Source organism: Hoplias malabaricus, chromosome 6 (genome assembly GCF_029633855.1).
Source record: "Hoplias malabaricus isolate fHopMal1 chromosome 6, fHopMal1.hap1, whole genome shotgun sequence".
In the NCBI taxonomy this organism is placed as follows: domain Eukaryota; kingdom Metazoa; phylum Chordata; class Actinopteri; order Characiformes; family Erythrinidae; genus Hoplias; species Hoplias malabaricus.
In genome coordinates, this window is record NC_089805.1 from 12,276,869 (window position 1) to 12,296,868 (window position 20,000).

The 20,000-nt window shown below is 47.8% G+C and overlaps 1 protein-coding gene across 1 annotated transcript in view; it reads left to right on the plus strand.

The window, feature by feature from the left end:
- Window positions 1–13,922, plus strand: part of foxo6b (forkhead box O6 b) — a 29,647-nt gene extending 15,725 nt beyond the window's left edge. Inside the window, exon 2 of the mRNA XM_066674194.1 lies at window positions 12,085–13,922. Coding sequence (XP_066530291.1) covers window positions 12,085–13,695 — 1,611 coding nt within the window. The 3' untranslated portion in view covers window positions 13,696–13,922. The remainder of the gene's footprint in view (window positions 1–12,084) is intronic.
- Window positions 13,923–20,000: the final 6,078 nt, after the last annotated feature.

Below are 20,000 nucleotides of genomic sequence, written 5' to 3' on the forward strand. Positions count from 1 at the left end.
CACACACACACACACACACACACACACAAATGAAAAAGGGGAAACTCTTCTACACCAGCCTTTGTCCTTCGCTGCCATCTCTGGACATTGCTTGGTTTTAAAGCATTAATCTAAGTCCTGCTTTAATTAACAATCATGTGCAGCTGCTCCTCGTCTGCGCTCTTGATTAAAGCGATCAGCGCGCTCCCCGCCCTCCGACTGAAACAAACCAAGCGTGACTTAATTAATGAGTCGCTAATTAATTGAAACTTGCTCTGCCGAAGACAGAGGACGACTTTGTGATGAGGACAAACTGGTGTCTCTCTCTTTCTCGTTCATTCTCTCGGAGGAGACACGAGGGTCCTGCCGCTCTGAGCTCTGAGCTCTGAGATTTGAATAAACTTTCTGAGCAGGAGTTTTGAGAGAGAGATTTTAGAGTGAGAGTGTGAGAGGGTTTTCAGCAAGAGATTTGAGAGTGTTTTGAGCGAGAGTTTGAAATAGTTTTAAATGTGACAGTTTGAGAGTGTTTTTGCGATAGTTTGAGTTTGTTTTAGCAATAGTTTGAGAGTGATTTCAGCGAGCGTTTGAGAGTATTTTGAGTGAGAGATTTGAGTGTTTTGAGCAAGAGTTTGAAATAGTTTTAAATGTGACAGTTTGAGAGTGTTTTTAGCAATAGTTTGAGTTTGTTTTTAGTGATAGTTTGGGAGTGTTTTTAGTGATAGTTTGGGAGTGTTTTTAGTGATAGTTTGGGAGTGTTTTTAGTGAGAGTTTGGGAGTGTTTTTAGCGAGAGTTTGGGAGTGTTTTTAGTGAGAGTTTGAGAGTGTTTTGAGTGATAGCTTTGAGTGAGTATTTGCCGTCATTTGTTGGCTTCTGAGTGCGAGTTTTGAGCGAGAGTGTTTATTGAATGCTGTGCGTGAGAGCATTGGCTGTGGTGCCCTCAGGGTCTTGTAGGCATGTGTGTGGGGGTGGGGGTGAAGTGTGTGTGTGTGTGTGTGTGGGGGGGGGGGGGGGTTCAGATTACCTGCTCCTTAATCTGGTCCGAGCTATTTATAAACATCTCCCTCACTCATCCCTCCTCTGTCCATCTCTGGAATCCTCTCTGTGTCCCTCTCTTTGATGGGGCAGAGCCTGGCTTGATCTGTCCACTGTGGTGGTGTGTTAGTGTGTTGTGCTGGTGCGAATGGATCAGACACAGCAGTGCTGCTGGAGTTTTAAAACCCTGTGTCCACTCACTGTCCACTCTGTGAAACACTGTTCCCTTGTTGGTCCACCTTGTAGATGTAAAGTCAGAGACAGTAGCTCATTTGTTGCTGCACAGTGTGTGTCGGTCGTCCTCTAGTCCTTCATCAGTGACACAGGATGATGTTGGCTGGATGTTTTTGGTCGGTGGACTGTTTTCAGTGCAGACATTGAGGGGTTTAAAAACTCCAGCAGCACTGCTGTGTCTGATCCACTCGCACCAGCACAGCACACACTAACACACTGCCACCACGTCAGTGTCACTGCATCGCTGAGAATGATCCACCACCACATCAGACTTGAGGTAATGTGTGAGTGGAATTAAGAAACGTCTCCAGTGTGTTGTGTTGAGTTTTCTCTGCTCTCACATTTCCTCCAGCCTCCACCTCACTGCAACCATCACCACACTCCAAATCACCCCCTCAAAGACACACAAACACTCCGCCCCCAAACAGACACATGCTGCTGTGACATCACACAGGAAGAGCATCTTTAGTGTTGACTAATTTCCATCGATCATCTCCCTTTTCATACACACAGCTCTCACTGTCTCTCTCTTTCTTTCATTGTCTCTCTCTCACTCTCTTTCTCTCTCTCACTGGCTCTTTCTCTCTCTCTCACTGTCTCTCTCTCTCTCTTCAGCTCTCTATCTCTGTCTGTCACACACCCTGTCTGTCTCTCTTCATCACACACACACACACACACACACACAAACATATTCCCTCTATTTTACCCTCTCTCTCTCTCTCTCTCTCTCTCTTTCTCTCTCTCTCTCTATCTTTCAGTGAACTGAACAGTCAGCTCTTTTATCTCTGAGCCCACTTGTGCTTATTATCAAATAAATGTGTGGTGGAGAGAGATGCCCATTGACGGGGCCATGCATAATGACTGCTGGCTGTGTGAAATGGATTAATAAATAATGGTCGTCTCTCTCTCTCTCTCTCTCTCTCTCTCTCTCTCTCTCTCTCTCTCTCTCTCTCTCTGTGTGCAGAACCATCCCCTGAATGCTTTGGGAAATTGGGACGCTGCACAGAATCTAAAAACCTGGGGCTCTGAGGAGAAGTCCCCGTATATTAGAGCGCTCCTAATGTATGAAATGCACAATGGTATTTTTTATTTTGTGACAGAAGCTACAGTAGAAACACAACTGAAGTCCAGCCACACGTTTAGAGAACGTGGATAAACCAAGAAGGCTTCAGTAAGAGCCTCGCATCCTGCATCGTCCCTTCTGTCCTCACATTAGAGACAAAACAGACCTGTCAGTGTCCGCTGTGGTGGATCTGCCACCCCCTGGTCCTCATATGTGCAGCTAAACCAAAACGAGGATGTTTTGAGGGGCTTGTTGCTATAGAACATGGGTCCTCAAACTTTTTAATCAAAGGGCCAGCTCTGTTTTCCAGTCTTTCAGGAGCTGGACTGCAGCCTGAGGAGGAAACATCTGGGAAAAAACTATACCACGTCATAAATATTTTGAAGTTCTTATTTTTTTAAAGTTATAATATTCTGAAAATGTGAATCACTGTGGAGTACGGGACGGCGGGTCGATCCTCTTGGGCGTCTATGCTGGTTTTTATGGCACAAGTGTGTGTGAGCGCACAGGGAAAAGTTCTCCCTGAAAAGCGCAGATGTTGAATCTGGATTGAACTCGCCCCTAACACACCATCGCATCTGGGGCCACTGTCTCTTAATCGATACCAGACGCGATGTGGTCGGCATCTCTCACTCAGCCGTTTGTTTACAGCACTGTGTCTCCTCACAGCCACAGCCAGAAACGGTAAAGCCACTCCTGTCAGTGCTGAGGGTTCAGGAGGCGGGACTCGGAGCAGAGAACCTGATATTAACCATTTGAACCATGGACCAGATGCTGACGGAGCACTGTGTTGTTATTTTCGACTGAAATGACTGCGAAGGACAGGTCAGTAGTCGCTGGACTGTTGTAGAGACATGTCCATAACGTCTCTACCCAGCTCTATGCCCTCGGACAGACCACAGGCTCTATGCTGTTGTAGTTAAAGGGGCAAATGAAAGCAGCAGGCCGTAGTTTGAAGACCCCTGCTATAGATTATTATTCATTCATTCATTCATTCATTGTCAGTAACCCTTATTCAGTTCAGGGCAGCGGTGGGTCCAGAGCCTACCTGCAATCATTGGGCGCAAGGCGGGAATACACCCTGGAGGTGGCACCAGTCCTTCACAGGACAACACACACACTCACACATTCACTCACAGCTACGGACACTTTTGAGTCTCCAATCCACCTACCAACATGTGTTTTTGGAGCGTGGAAACCGAAGCACCCGGAGGAAATCCATGCAGACACAGGGAGAACACACCACACTCCTCACAGACAGTCACCTAGAGGAAACCCACGCAGACAGAGGGAGAACACACCACACTCCTCACAGACAGTCACCTGGAGGAAATCCATGCAGACACAGGGAGAACACACCACACTCCTCACAGACAGTCACCTAGAGGAAACCCACGCAGACAGAGGGAGAACACACCACACTCCTCACAGACAGTCACCTGGAGGAAACCCACGCAGACACAGGGAGAACACACCACACTTCTCACAGACAGTCACCCGGAGGAAACCCACGGAGACACAGGGAGAACACACCGCACTCCTCACAGACAGTCACCCGGAGGAAACCCACGGAGACACAGGGAGAACACACCGCACTCCTCACAGACAGTCACCCGGAGCGGGACTCGAACCCACAACCTCCGAGACACTACCTGCTGCGGCATCGTGCCACATTTTCTTTAAAGAAAATTATTTTCTATTGGTAGCTCCTCTTCCCTGGTTCACAGTTAAAGAAACACACTTAAAAATGAAGTGGAGTTTCTTTTTTTCCGTAATATTAAATACGTTAAGAGTGTTCTGAGGGGGAGGTCCGTGTATTTGGTTATGTTTTACTTAAACAGAGATAGAAAAATTAAAAAATGAATAGTCTGTTTTAAATTAATGGTAGATACAAAACAGAAAAACGAACTGATGAAGCGTACGAAGCTCGTACACGGACCGTTGCTGTACAGTTTTATTCACCACCGTCACTCAGCTGGAGAATTTAAAGGAAAAAAAATGATGGTACACAATATTTTAAAGAGTCATGTCCTCCACCTTAAGAGCTCAGAGTGCTTTACTCCACCTTAATTCCATTTGCAGGGTCTGATAGTGTGTAAAGCCTGCTTTTGATTCGCTGTGTAATAGCTCTGTCCAATCCTCTCTCTCTCTGGTCACCTCCTGCTTGGCCGGTGTATGATCCGTCCAATCCCCGGCGGCTCCACTCACTTCCAGGGGTGACACCCAGGTGAGGAGCGGACAGATTTAACCAGGATTAGCCTCTGATTTTCCGGGATTACCCTGGCTGGAGTGGGATTAAGCCTGATTGCCAGATTTCTCTGGCTGGATGGACGTGTGTGTGGTCAGGAGGCGAGTATGTGTTTCCTGAGGATAAGGGGGTGAAGGCGTAAAATCGCCAGCTCTGAATTAACACCTACGGCCTTCATTTGAGGCCAGCTGGACTTTAATGAACTCGGCATGAGTCAGTTCAGGCCTGGGGATTTCACTGAGTGTGTGTGTGTGTGTGTGTGTGTGTGTGTGCGTGTGTGTGAGAGAGAGAGAGAGGGAGAGAGAGAGACAGAGAGAGGGAGGGCCGTCCAGTCGCTGACTCAGACAAGACCCACAAGGTGTTTGGGTCAAATGTGGAGACACAGTTATTTCCCGAGTCTCACCACAAGCCACAGTGAGACGGACCAATGCCAGACTACACAGTTCAGCGTCTACAACCGACAACGTCCACCCGTACCAGCCCACAAAGGGAAATTTTAAAAGGGACAACCTTTTTAAATGCATTAACGCATTATTGCTGGGGGTTCTAATATATAGAAATAAGAGCACTGAGTAAAAACGGAGAAAACAAGAACGGAGAAGAAAGAGAACCAAGCGAAAACTGCAAAAAAACAGAGCTTCTGCTCTTTGCTCCTCACTGCTGTGCGCTTGGGGTCAGGGGGAACAGCGAGCGGCTCATTATCAATTAAAGGAACAGGTGCTGAAAGCGGGCGTTCTGAACAGGGCTGTTTACACAGGGGGAGAACACTGCTGTGGGGCTCGTGAGGTTTAGACCCACGTGGAGAAGAAGGTGGAGTGGGGTGTATGTCTCTGGCAGCTACTGAAAGGCTACATTTCCAGGATTTCCAAGTTTCCAGGAAAGGTGGAAACCCTAGGAACCCCAAAACATCAGTGTGGGGTTTGAGAGACTCTGCAGACGGCTGTGTTTGAGACTTGGATGAGAGGAGCATCCTGTGCTCTTTTTAAGATGGAAATATTCCATCCATCACTCTCCTGCAGCATTAGAGGGTGGAGCTGAGGGCAGTCATGTCTGAGATGTCACCGATCTGTGGCTTGTCTCCGGGTTGGAGTCTAATCACATCTGAGGAACGCTGTGATGGTTTTCGAGGGTTTGAACAACAAGCTCATTTGTCGACTCATGTTGTGTGGTATTTTGGCGGGCGTTTCTCTGTCTCTCTCTCTTTTTTTTTTGACGATGCTGTAGCAGGGTGGAGGTAGTCAGAGAGAGAGAGAGAGAGAAGGAGAGAGAGAGAGGGGCTTATACTTGACTTGCTAATCACCCGTCCTCAGAGACGGCTCCTGCGGCGCCGTGACGGCGGATGATTGACGCTCCCTCGTGAGTCGGTGTGAGTCGTCTGACAGTCGCAGATGAAAGAGTGTTTGGAGTTACCTGCAGCATCAAACGGCATCTGCCTCTGCTTTTTTTTCCCGCCTTGCAATCCTCACCCACCTCTTTTCCCTCTTTTCTCGCCCCCCCCCCCCCCCTTACCGTTTAGCGTGGTCGTCATGGTTACCCCATCGTCTGACACGCGCCGGGGTTGTCACCATTTTGTAATCAGACTCGTGCCTGTTTTATGACATCCAGGGATGAAGTTCATAGCTCACTCATTCATTTTCTCGATCTTTCTGATCAGGTCTTCATCAGTGACACAGGACGCTGTTGGCTGGATGTTTTTGGTTGGTGGACTGTCCACTCGCACTAGCACAACACACACTAACACACCATTGCATAGTACCTACTTTGCTGGGCTCTACTGTCTGTTTGGTCCCTGGAGAGAGGGAGTACAGAGAGAGAAATAGGGGAGAGGGGGTAGAAGGGGCAAGAGAATAACTGAGAGAGGAGAGGTAGGTGGAAAGTTAGACAGTGAGAGAGTGCAAACAGTAGCGAGATACAGAGAGAGTTTAAAGAAAATGGGTAAAGGAGAGAGAGAGTGGGGGGGAGGGGGGAGAGAAAGTTATAGATAGTTGGAAAGAGAGAGAGAGACAAAGACAGACTTGGGGCAGCTGTGTCCTGGTGGTGAGGAACTGAGCATGTAACTGGAAGGTTGCTGGTTCGATCCCCAGAGCCGTCAGGTCATGACTGAAGATGCCCTTGAGCAAGGAACTTAAACCCCAACAGCTCCCTGGGAACCCACCACTCTGGGAACTGCTCACTGCCCCCTAGTGTTCACTAGTGTGTGTGTGTCTGTGTGTAAATGTGTGTTTAACTGCACGGATTGGGTCTGTGAGGAGTGTAGTGTGTTCTCCCTGTGTCTGTGTGGGTTTCCTCCGGGTGACTGTCTGTGAGGCGTGCGGTGTGTTCTCCCTGTGTCTGCGTGGGTTTCCTCCGGGTGACTGTGAGGAGTGCGGTGTGTTCTCCCTGTGTCAGTGTGGGTTTCCTTCGGGTGACTGTCTGTGAGGAGTGCGGTGTGTTCTCCCTGTGTCTGCGTGGGTTTTCTCTGGGTGACTGTCTGTGAGAAGTGTGGTGTGTTCTCCCTGTGTCTTTGTGGGTTTCCTCCGGGTGACTGTCTGTGAGGAGTGCGGTGTGTTCTCCCTGTGTCTGCGTGGGTTTCCTCCGGGTGACTGTCTGTGAGGAGTGCGGTGTGTTCTCCCTGTGTCTGCGTGGGTTTTCTCTGGGTGACTGTCTGTGAGAAGTGTGGTGTGTTCTCCCTGTGTCTTTGTGGGTTTCCTCCGGGTGACTGTCTGTGAGGAGTGCGGTGTGTTCTCCCTGTGTCTGCGTGGGTTTTCTCTGGGTGACTGTCTGTGAGAAGTGTGGTGTGTTCTCCCTGTGTCTTTGTGGGTTTCCTCCGGGTGACTGTCTGTGAGGAGTGCGGTGTGTTCTCCCTGTGTCTGCATGGGTTTCCTCCGGGTGACTGTCTGTGAGGAGTGCGGTGTGTTCTCCCTGTGTCTGCGTGGGTTTCTCTGGGTGACTGTCTGTGAGAAGTGTGGTGTGTTCTCCCTGTTTCTGCATGGGTTTCCTCCGGGTGACTGTCTGTGAGGAGTGCGGTGTATTCTCCCTGTGTCTGCATGGGTTTCCTCCAGGTGACTGTCTGTGAGGAGTGTGGTGTGTTCTCCCTGTGTTTTTGTGGGTTTCCTCGGGGTGACTGTCTGTGAGGAGTGCGGTGTGTTCTCCCTGTGTCTGCATGGGTTTCCTCCGGGTGACTGTCTTTGAGGAGTGTGGTGTGTTCTCCCCGTGTCTTTGTGGGTTTCCTCCGGGTGACTGTCTGTGAGGAGTGAGGTGTGTTCTCCCTGTGTCTGTGTGGGTTTCCTCTGGGTGACTGTCTGTGAGGAGTGCGGTGTGTTCTCCCTGTGTCTGCATGGGTTTCCTCCGGGTGACTGTCTGTGAAGAGTGTGATGTGTTCTCCCTGTGTCTGCATGGGTTTCCTCTGGGTGACTGTCTGTGAGGAGTGTGGTATGTTCTCGATTTGTCTGTGTGGGTTTCCTCCGGGTGACTGTCTGTGAGGAGCGTGGTGTGTTCTCCCTGTGTCTGCGTGGGTTTCCTCTGGGTGACTGTCTGTGACGAGTGTGGTGTGTTCTCCCTGTGTCTGCGTGGGTTTCCTCTGGGTGACTGTCTGTGACGAGTGTGGTGTGTTCTCCCTGTGTCTGCGTGGGTTTTCTCTGGGTGACTGAATATGGAGCACCATGGCCAATAAAGGGTTTCTGATTCTAATCATGACTTTCAAATGCTTTTAATAAACATAAATACATTTAACAACAAACAATTTTTAATTAAAAGACTACATAACACCATCACCACTCATTTGTTTTAAAGCAACTTTAGGTCTTATTTTTACCTTCAAGTTACAGCTTCAAAATCACTGTGATGCTCCACTCAGCTGTAACTGGGCAATAGAGACTCTGCTCTTGCCACTCCAGGCTCAGCACTGCAGAAACTGCACTGTGTAACTACGCTAACTCCTCAGGACAGTGCTGTAAAAGTGAATCACACACTGCAGCTGTAGCCGGAGCCCAGGAGCAAAATACCAAATCTTACCTAGAGTTGCTTAAAGCAGTGTGTGTAATCTTTAAGGACAAGTATGGGGTGAGAGTGGGTTTTCTGAAGCAGCTGCACATGAGTCTAAGGCATAGCCCCCCCCCAGCATTGGAGTTTAGAGCAGTGCAGTGTGCCTCAGACGGAATGTGCTGGACTGGGCAGGGTTAGTGATCTCTGTCCTCGTTGATGTTAATGTGGCAGGATGCCATCAGATCCTCACAGCTATGTTCCAGCTTCTAGAGTGAAGCCCTTCCCAGAAGAGTGGAGGCTGTTATTGCAGTCAAAATAGGAACACACTCCTGGGGCGCTTAGTGTTGGACGAAAAGTGTCTGCAAACTTTTGGACGCAGCCCTTGTTCTCTGCCACATTGTTTACTCCAAGGTGACCCCAGACTGAGACATTTCTCTCGGCTCGTTGGGGGTTTGCTCCGACTGTTCTCCGCAAATCTCACGCTTGATTTCCTCTGAGATTAAAACCCTCATTATGCAATAATCTCAGTCTGGATTCTGTGTTCTTATTAACTCTGGAAAATGCATCTCAGTCCTCTCTCAGTGAACCACACCCTCACACCGTTCTGCCTCTCATTAACCGGGTTATGGTTTTAATACAGTGTGATTAGGTTTTTGTTTTTACCCTGAATTCTAATATACTTTATTAACTACCCCATTGAAGACACACACCCCCTCCCCCCACACACCGAAGAACACAGGTTGGGGGTCAAAACCCTACGAGCCCCACAGACGTTATTCAGAACGGTACAGTTGAGCAGGCGGCACGGTGGCTTAGTGGTTAGCACGTTCGCCTCCCAGCGCTGGGATCTTGGGTTCAAGTCCCATCTGGGTGGAGTCTCCATGTTCTCCCCGTGTCTGCCTCCGGGGTCTCCGCTTTCCTCCCACAGTCCAAAAAAAAAAAACATGGAGGGTAGGTGAATTGGCTTCTGTCTAATAACTGTCCTGCTGTATGAGTGTGAATGTGAGTGTGCCCAGATATGGATTGGCACTCTATCCTGGGTGAAACCCTAGCGCGATGCAGTCCTCCGGGTGGACGGTCGTTCCTGGTCGAGAGTACGCTGTGCGCGTTTGGCTGCCGCTTCTCGCCAGTGTGTGGATTGAGCATTCTGAGCAGTGTGAATTGTAAAGCGTCCTTGGCTATCTAGAAAGGCGCTATATAAGTGTAACAATAGATAGAAAATGCTTGCTTTCAGCACCTGTTCCTTTAAATGATAATGAGCCGCTCGCTGTTTACCCCGACCCCGAGCGCACAGCAGTGAGGAGCAAGGAGCAGAAGCTCTGGTTTTTAGCCATTTTTCATTTTTGCTCGGTTGTCTTTCCTCTTTGTTCTCATTTTTGTGCTCTTATTTCTTGGTGCTCGTTGTGTCTGTTTTGCTGCGTTTAACCTCGTCTTCGCGTTCTCAGTCCAGTCCAGCGGGTCCAGTGATGTGATTGGACAGACTCAGACGAGGGGGCGGGGCCATTCTAAAGTCTCTGCACTTGATGTCAGAAGCGGAGCAGAATCAGAATGGCTCGTTTTATCTGTGTTTTGGACTTAGGCAGCACACAGAAAACTGACTGTGGTCTTGTTTCAGAGTGTGTGGGTTGGTGGGCTGTTCTGAACAGGGCTGTTTAGACAGGGGGAGAACACTGCTGTGGGGCTTGTGGGGTTTTGACCAAAGCAAGACAGTGTTCCCTTGTAGAGAAGGGGGAGAAAAGGTCCCCTCCTACATCAATGTAAACTGAATAAACTAATAATTAGTTTAATAAAATAAACATAAAAAATGTGGTGTCCAGCTGTTTAAATGTCCAGCTGTTTTTAAAGGATGTTTCTCACTGAGGTGACTCGTGGTTACCCACAAATTTTTCAGGATGCAGGGTGTTAAGAGCAAAGTAATAGTGATGTCCACTTCTGCAGTGTCATGAACCGTGGACATTAATAATGCAGAGAGACTGGTGAGCAGTTATGAGGCTGTTAAGATGTTATTCATAAGGTGGTGGTCAGGGGCCTGTGATGTCCTCATCAATTCAGTTTGGTCTAAATGTGGTGGATATGTGGAAAAATAAACACTCTCACAGTGGTGGTCCATCCTCTGGGTCTGAGGCTCTGTCATTTTGCATATTCTCTCAACCTTTCCCCTCACCACTTTCCTTGCTCTCTCTCTCACTCTCTCTCTCTTCTATCTCCTTAAACCTCTCCCTTTTTATTTTCTTCTCTCTGTCTTGCTCACTCCTATCTCTAACTCTCTCCACCTCATTTTCTCTCTTCTTTTTTCCCTCTCTCTCTCTCTGTCTCTCTTCTTCCTCTCTCTCTCTCCTCTCTTCTATCTCACTAAATGTTTTTCTTTTTTCCAGTCTCTCTCTCTCTCTCTCTCTCTCTCTCTCTCACTCTCTCTCTCTGTCTCTCTTCTTCTTCTTCTTCCTCTCTCTCCTCTTTTCTATCTCGCTAAATGTTTTTCTTTTTCCAGTCTCCCTCTCTCTCTCTCTCTCTCTCTCTCTCTCTCTCTCTCTCTCTCGTCTATCTCCCTAAACCTCTCTTTTTTCTTGCTCACACCTTCAGTCTATATCTATCGCTCTATTTCCACCCTCCTTTCTCTCTCTCTCTCTCTCTCTCTCTCTCTCTCTCTCTCTCTCTCTCTCTCGTCTATCTCCCTAAACCTCTCTTTTTTCTTGCTCACACCTTCAGTCTATATCTATCTCTCTATTTCCCCCCTCCTTTTCTCTCTCTCTCTCTCTCTCTCTCTCTCTCTCTTTCTTTTTCACTGGCTTCCCCTACTATTGAAGGCCTGCGATCGATAGCGCCGTCTGCGATCATGTTGCCACGTGTGATTCATTCACGTAACCTTGGCGACGGTTTGATGTGTGTTGGTGTGAGGCAGGGAGAGGGAGGGAGAGAGCGAGTGAAAGAGAGAGAGAGAGAAAGAGAGAGAGAATCGATCACTCTCTGCATTTTGCTGCATCTCAGACCCTGCCGGGTTTCACCACATCTCACATTCGTTCTGAATGATAATCTGCTGCCCAATTACTCAGCACAGGGTCCAGCATCAGACACCACTGAGATCTCCACTCAAACCCAAGAGGAGACATGAGATATTCCCAGTCTCTGGGAGCTGGAGAGACAATCTACAGTCTCCACTATCTCTCCATCTGACCTCAATGTTGTCTAGGAGAAACTACAGAGATATTAATGAATAAAGTCTAAGAAGAAACTACAGAGACGTTTGTAGATACATCTCTTTCTGAGAACTACCTGAGCAGCCAATATCTCTGTTGTCTTTCCATCAGATCTCATGTTTCTTCAGGAGAAACTACTGAGATATTAAGAAGAAAAGACTGAGATTTTAAGGAAAAAGTACAGAGATATGTATTTTTCTAGACACAGAAGTATTTGTAGCTAAAACTCTTTCTGAGAAATACCTGAAGAAATAATATCTCCATTGTCTTTCTATCTGGCCTTTTTCTCCAGGAGAAACTACTGAGATAATAAAATATCTGTTTTTCAGCAGCGTTTAACAATCTGTTTTTGTTCTTGTCGTCTTCACAGAACTCTATTCGACACAACCTGTCCCTGCACACTAGGTTTATCCGAGTGCAGAACGAGGGAACAGGAAAGAGCTCCTGGTGGATGCTGAACCCAGAAGGAGGGAAGATGGGCAAGGGTCCGAGACGGCGAGCTGCTTCCATGGACAACGGTACAAAGTACCTGAAGAGCCGAGGTCGGATCAGCCGGAAGAGAGCCGTGGGAATGGGCCGAGGACTTGGGGCCAGGGCCGGGGCTGGGATCCAGGAATCTCCGGAGCATGGAAGCCCAGCTGGGAAAGGGGGAATAGGGGTAGGGAGTGAGGAGTTTGAGGCATGGACGGATCTTCATTCCAGAACCAGCTCTTCTGCGTCTACACTGAGTGGCTGTCTGTCTCCAATTATGGCTGAAACTGAGCCAGATGAGCCAGAGGAGGGAGGGCTGTCTTGTTCAGCTTCTCCTCATCTCTATCCAAGTCCGAGCAGTACCAGATCTCCAGCTTTGGGAACTGGAGGAACTTCTGTAGAGCTCCCACAGCTGGCAGATCTTGCTGGAGCCATCAGCTTGGAAGAAGGATTCCCTCAACCACAACTCAAATGCAATGGGTACCACTATGGCCCAGGCCCCAAAGGCGAGACCTCCTACTGTGGGACTGTCTATGGTCAGCCTTCCATGGCAATGCTAAGGCACCATGGCCCTATGCAGACCATCCAGGAAAATAAGCCAACCAGCTTCCAGCATTCCCTAAGGGCTTATTCGGAGAACAATGCTCTGGAGAGCCTCTTAGCCGGAGGGCCGCAGTACTGCGGAAAGGAGGTGGTGGTGGGCCAAGGCGGGACATCACATTCCTTGATGCCCCAGACGTCAGCCAACTCTCGAGCTCATAATCACAATCACAACCAGAATCCCAACCCCAATCCCAATCCTAATCAAGGCCTTCACAGCGACCATGAGCAGAACCCAAGCCTCCATCACAACCACAGTTCCAACAAGCACCACCCAAGCTTGGACTACAACCATGGCACCAAGCACCACCCGGCACATGACTTCGAGCACAAGCTTGAGCCCAGCCCCAATGCCAGCCACTTGCACAGCCACTTGCAACACAGGCAAGGCTCGTCCCTCTCTCCCAGAATGAACAGCGACCTGCTGCAACCTTACAACCACAAAACGTCCAGCCTTTTCGGCTCTCGTGCCCACCTCCCATCCACTTCGCTGCCCCCTAATCCCGCCAGCGTCTTGGACGTCCCCCAAGATCCCTGTCACCTGGCTTCGGCTCCACAACCTCGACACCAAACCTACAGCCTGCAAGGAATGACGGAAACCTGGCAAGGATACTACCATCACCTCCACTCTTCGCAGAATTCGGGTTACCACCAACCCGGCCACCACCAGACGACATCAAGTCGACTCCAGCAGTCGGAGATGGAGATGGAAGTCCATCAGAGCGGCCTGGACTGTGACGTAGAGTCCATCCTCCTCAACGACTTCATGGGCTCAACGGAGGGAATGGACTACAACTACGATGGGTCACTTTCGCAAGGTGTAGGCATGGGCATAGGTTTGGGAATGGGCATGGGGGTGTTCCCTGGACCTCCACAGTCACACAACAGCCAGAGCTGGGTGCCTGGCTGAGAAAGAGAAGGAGGACTAGTAGACTTCACTCACATGAGCCTTGCGAGGGTCGGAGCTGATCAGGTCGGGACTGACGTGACTGTGAATTCCTTTCAGACAGGGACACGGGACAAGAAAAAATAATGTTTTTAAGGACGTACAGTGGTGATGGTGTCGGTGCAGTCATTTTTGGAAGTATTTTCCTCCCTCTGTCCCTCTCTTTGTGTTTCTCTGCTGTGGTTTAGTGTAATGGCGTCCCTTTGGAAACCCAGTGCTGTCCTTTCCTCTCCGTCCTTCCCTTTGCTTCTTTCATTCTCTATCCATCACCCTTCATCATCTCCTCCTGGTCAAAAAGGCTCTCAAGCACTTTACATCCATCTCCATTCATTCAGATGCAGTAACGGTCACCCTCAACCTGTGTGTGTGTGTGTGTGTGTGTGTGTGTGTGTGTGTGTGTAGGAATGGGGGGTCATATTGTCCTCTGGTCCTCTGGCCTGGGTTTAATGTATGCAAACGACTCTGTTATCCTTCCAGAACAAAAAAACAAAAAGCGTTCAGTGTTGTTTTTTTTGTTATAACTTGACTACAGGGTGGAAGTAAATATCCGTGCTGTCAGGCGGTGTTGTGTATGTGTCGGTGAGGAGTGTGCGAGCGTGAGTGCATGTCTCATGTGGATCAGCAGTGTGCGTCCACAGAGATCCACTGGACGTCCCTTTGTTGTGGAGCTAGGACAGTCATCCATCAGACTCACTCTATTGATATTCAGCATATCCTGTTTAATCTCCAAAGTAATGCACCAGCTATGCATCACTTCGGCAAATCGAACGTGGCATGAAGGGCGCACTATTTATTTATTTATTTATTTTTCACCCTCCTGTTCCCAGACACGCCAGTTTAATGTGTTTTGGCTAAAGTGATGATTAAAGTCACTCTGCTGTAAATGGGGGGATGAAAAGCATGGGGGAGAAAGAGAGAGAGAGAGGGTGAGAGAGAGGTAGAGGTAGAGCTAGAGAGAGAGAGAATGCAAATATTCCCACAGTGGTCCTTTCTCCTGTTCTCCCGCTGTGTGGATTTATGTAGCTTTTCCCTGTAATGAGATAAGGAACGATCCGAGGCTAGCATGCTTCCTGAGCTCGCTAGCTCTCTCTCTCTCTCTCTCTCTCTCTCTCTCTCTCTCTCTCTCTCTCTCTCTCTCTCTCGGCCGAACAGGCCACAGCCAAAGCTGGGAGAAGCTCAGAAGCTTCTGCTACATTAGCATATTGCATTATCATTAGACTATGCAGTGTTACTTTAGATAATCAATGCTGATTTATCAATCCCGAAGCCTCGTTAGCCCTCATTAGCTGTGCACTATCAATCCTAATTTAATACAAGAGCAGGAATTTGGGGAATAGCACTGTAATGACTTAATGTTGTATCAGTGTAATAAAGTAATTTGGGCGCTAGCTAGCGGCTCGCTTCAGAGGACCGCTTCCTCTGGAGTTTACACTAGTGAATTGGACGCTGATTAGCACAATCAGCAGATCCGAAACGTGGGGCTCTCTCCCGTCCTCAGACTTCACTCCTATCACATCCTCTTCTTCCTGTGATTACAGCGAGGGACAAGGTGGGATAGCTGTGATTAAGTGCCCACTGAGAGCCAAGATCTGTTTTTACTCGTTCCGTATTTTCATCTGTGAAACTCATACAACACAACGTTGGCTCTGATCAGTGCGACCTCCCTGTGTTCACTGTTGGCGCTTTTCCACCAAAAGGTCATGGAACCAGTTCTGTTCCTAATTCTTGGAAGCTTGGTTCTCTCCAGTGAACTGGCGGGGTGTGGGTTCCAGTGTCGCTGTGTCTGAATTCAGCTCCAGAGCCAGTACCAGATTCCCTCAACCATAACTCAAATGCAACGGGTACCACCACGGCCCAGGCCTCAAAGGCAAGACCTCCTACTGTGGGACCGTCTATGATCAGCCTTCCATGGCCCTATAAAAGAGATAAACAGATAATGAGAACAGTGAGAAGAGAGAACAATAAAAACTGTGAAAATAGAGAGAACAGTGAGAATAGAGAGAAAAGAGAACAGAGAGAATACAGTGAGAAAGAGAGAGAACAGTGAATACAGAGAGAAGGGTGAGAACAGAGAACAGAGAGAGAACATTGAAAACAGAATGGTGAGGACAGAGAGAAAACAGTGAGAATAGAGAGAAAAGAGAACAGAGAGAAAACAGTGAGAACAGAGAAAACAGAATGGTAAGAGAACACTTAGAACAGAGAGTACACACACAGAAACACACACAGACGGAGCAGGTTCCTGTTTTATTTCCTTTTATTTATTTCTATAACACTCTGTAAATGACCATGTTCAGCTCCACTCCTCCATCACGCTTTATTTCAGCCTCTGAGCTCTTTCTGGAGCTTCATTATCTCCACTCACCCACGGACGCCACAGACAGTCGTCATGGTTCCTGCTGAAGAACCCACTGTTCTTTTCTGGTTTAAGAACCTGTTCTGGAACAGGAACTGAACTGGTTACTCATTGGTGGAAAAGTGAGATGCGTATCCATATGTTTTCTTCTGGTTCTCTTTTCTTCCGCAATAGCATACTCTACTCTCATGGGAATGGTTTACAGATGCTGGAACATTGCTGTGAGGATCTGATGTGAACCTGCTCCGGAGCACCCGAAGGTGACACAGAGAGATGTACAGTACATCTACTGTCTCATCTACTGGAACGCCTACCTGAGCCCTTCATAACCACTAACATAACCCAGTGAGTGAGTGACTGGGTGAGTGTGTTAAACTGTCCACAGGTCTGAGTGAGTGAGTGACAGGGTGAGTGTGTGAGTGAGTGAGTGAGCGTGTGAGTGACTGAGTGAGTGTGAGTGACTGGGTGAGTGTGTGAAACTGTCCACAGGTGGGTGTGTGAGTACATGACTGGCTGAGGGTGTGAAACTGTCCACAGGTGGATGTGTGAGTGAGTGACTAGGTGAGTGTGTGAAACTGTCCACAGGTGTAAGTGAGTGAGTGAGTGAGTGTGTGAGTGACTGGGTGAATGTATCCAGGGCACGTCCCTGCCCTGCTCCCAGTGATTCTGGGTAGGCTGTCAGGGTGAAGTGGTGACAGAAGATGAATGAATGAATGAATGAATGTAGACTAATGTCAGTGGTGGTGAAGAGCTCGTGTCAGTGTCCTGTCGCCTTACGACTGATGACCTTCAGTAAAGTGTTACTCATTTTTTCTTACTGATGTGTTGTAACTGTGTTATTTTTCTGGTCCTCGATCCCATCTGGAGTCCCATTCTGAAAGATGGAGAAAAAGGGTGGAGGAGGAAAAAGAAAGAAAGAGAGAGAAAAAGAGAGATGAGTGGAGCGGTGTGGAGATTGATCGATAGACTGACAGAGAGAGGCGGATTGGAAAGTGAACGAGTTGAAAAGGAGAGCAATGAGGTTTGCTGTGAGGGAAAAAATGAGCTCTAAGAAAGAGAGAGAGAGAGAGACAGAGAGAGAGAGAGAGATAGAGAGAGAGACAGAGAGAGAGAGAGAGAGAATAGCTTCCCAGGGCAAAATCTGTTTGAAACAGGCCAAATGTCAAGTGCCTCTCTACATCTCTCGGATCAGATAGCCACCTCTCTCCCTCTCTCTCTCTGTCTCTCTCTCTCCCCTGTGTCTCTTGCTCTCGTTTTCTCCTCCATCCAGGACAATGAGCCCTATCTTCCTTCCCTTTTTTCATTCTCCTTCTTTATGTCTCTCTGTGGTCCTTGGCCCTGTGTTTGCTTCTGTGTCAAGCTTTACATGTCTGTGTGTGTGTGTGTGTGTGTGTGTGTGTGTGCGCATGTGTGAGATGCACAATATATCTGAAATGACGATGATAATCCATTCCTATCGCACCCTGCAAAGAATGATGTTTTACAAAATGAAATCACCTTAAATCGAGTGGATATCTGTAATATTTCTCACTCTGAGGGTGCTGTAATAGCACTGTGAGATAAAGGTGCAGTCAATCATTTTCACCATCATAATGTAGTCAACAATGTTTATAAAACTGACTATTTATTATTTTTGACATTATTTTTTGTAAAGTGTAGCTCACAGGACATAAAATATCAAGTTACTTTATCGTCTCTGACGGAATCAGTTTATGCTCCCCAGAGTGGGTCTTCCTTCATGTTTAAAATAGGTTTAAATATAAAATCCCTGGTACATCCAGGCCACTAGGTGTCAGTGAACTGGCTGTTTCATAAAGTGAAGAATAATCAGTGAAGAAAACAACATAAGGCTTGATGTTTAATAATTTTTTCGGATAACAATCCGAATATTCTATAAATGCAGTGAAATATTTTGAAAACATTGTGTATTAAATATAGAAATAATCTTAAAATACACACCACAATCCGAGGAGAAGAAATATTAAAGATATTAATTAATTAATTAATTGATTTGAGCTGATTTCACAGAGTACAGCCTCATTGTGTTACAGTGTGCTCTGATCATCCACGAAGCCTAAGCCTGGCTCAGAAAGCGTTCATATTTATTGGGTATAAATGTCTGGTCTATTTGGGGGGGTAGTACCCGGACCCCCGTGGTCTCTGTGACGATGTGATCACACACTCGACCCTGTGTTTCATCCTGTACAAAGTCTTGTAACGGAGAAGAATTGTATGATAATTTTGGACGAACAAATATCAGTTTATTTCCTTTTGTAAACGATGTATCGGCTCATCTGGTGACTGTAAAATAAACAGACCACAAAACAGCTTCCAGTTCACCTGCCTTCTTACGTCAGTGTGTGTGTGTGTGTGTGTGTGTGTGTGTATGTGTGTGAGATGAGGCTCGTTAATGCTCCTGATGCTTCACCACAGCTGTCTTTGTCCCAGTGGAAACATTCGCACTGAGGGACTGAACACATCTGCAGCACCATACTGTATACACACACACACACACACACACACACAAACACACACACAATGGAGGTCTCCTCATTTCATGGACACAAAACTTTACCCCCATAGAAAGACAGAGAGTCTCACTTACAGCGTCTCACAGCGCCTTGCCTGAGCTCACAGCATCCCACCTGAGCTCACAGTATCTTGCCTAAGCTCACAGCATCTCGTCTAAGCTCAGTGTCTCACCTGAACTCACAGGATCTCACCTAAGCTCACAGCATCTCGCTTAAGCTGTGTCTCACCTGAGCTCACAGCATCTCACCTGAGCTCATAGTGTCTCACTCACCCCTCCCGCTCAGATGGTGGAGCCTAGTGGATCAGCGCCGCACTTGTATTTGTAGAAGTCTGGGATTTGTCTCCGCAGTGAGCCAAGCTTATTTCACTGTAGTCATGCAAATCAGCGGCGGCCCGGTTTATTCCAGCGTTTGATGGATTTATTCTGGCAGAGGAGGTGACAGCATAGTGACAGCCCCCAACCCCCCACAAAAATCCTCCCTGCCCCCACAAACCCCCAGTTTGCATTGCCATATCTGGTGTGTAATATATTCTATTCACAAATTCTTTTTTAGCTTTTAAGGCCTCTTCTTTTCTCTCTTCCCTCCCTCCGTGGCGTGTTGTGAAAATATCTGCATTATTCATAATCACGCGCTCATTCCCATTCCGCCTCCCGAGCTCTGGCGTCTCACACCAGCACCAGCATCGAAGAACGCTGGATTAACTTCAAAAGGCAACAGCGTTAGGGAAGTCAGAGTTTATTCTGAATGAAGCAAATTGCACCAGAACTCCAGCTTTGTTTGTGGCGTGAAACAGCAGAAGGGTTAACAAGCAGCTGTAATCAGACACACACGACAACCTGCTGTCTCTGACTTTACATCTACAAGGTGGACCAACGAGGGAGGAGTGTCTCACAGAGTGGACAGTGAGTGGACACAGGGTTTAAAAACTCCAGCAGCACTGATGTGTCTGATCCACTCGCACCAGCACAACACACACTAACACACCACCACCACATCAGTGTCACTGCAGCGCTGAGAATGGTCCACCACCACATCACACCTGCTCTGTGAAAAAAACTGGTGAATTAATAATAAACATTTGCGCATGTGAGAGGGACATTTACACGCGTGAAATATTAAAACAGTGTTATATTTTCCAACTGGTGTTTTTGCGCCCTCTAGTTTTGACATTGGTGGGAGGCCATACAACACCGCACTACATAGTGTGGACAGCAGTTTGGTGTGATGTGCATTGTCATAGCAACAGTTCATCACTTCCGGTTAATAAGAAACTGTGTAGTTTTGGGTTCTAGGCGCAGAGCTCATGCTAATAATGTTAGTATATAGTATGTATTTATAATATCATGTCCGGGTGACTGTCTGTGAGGAGTGTGGTGTGT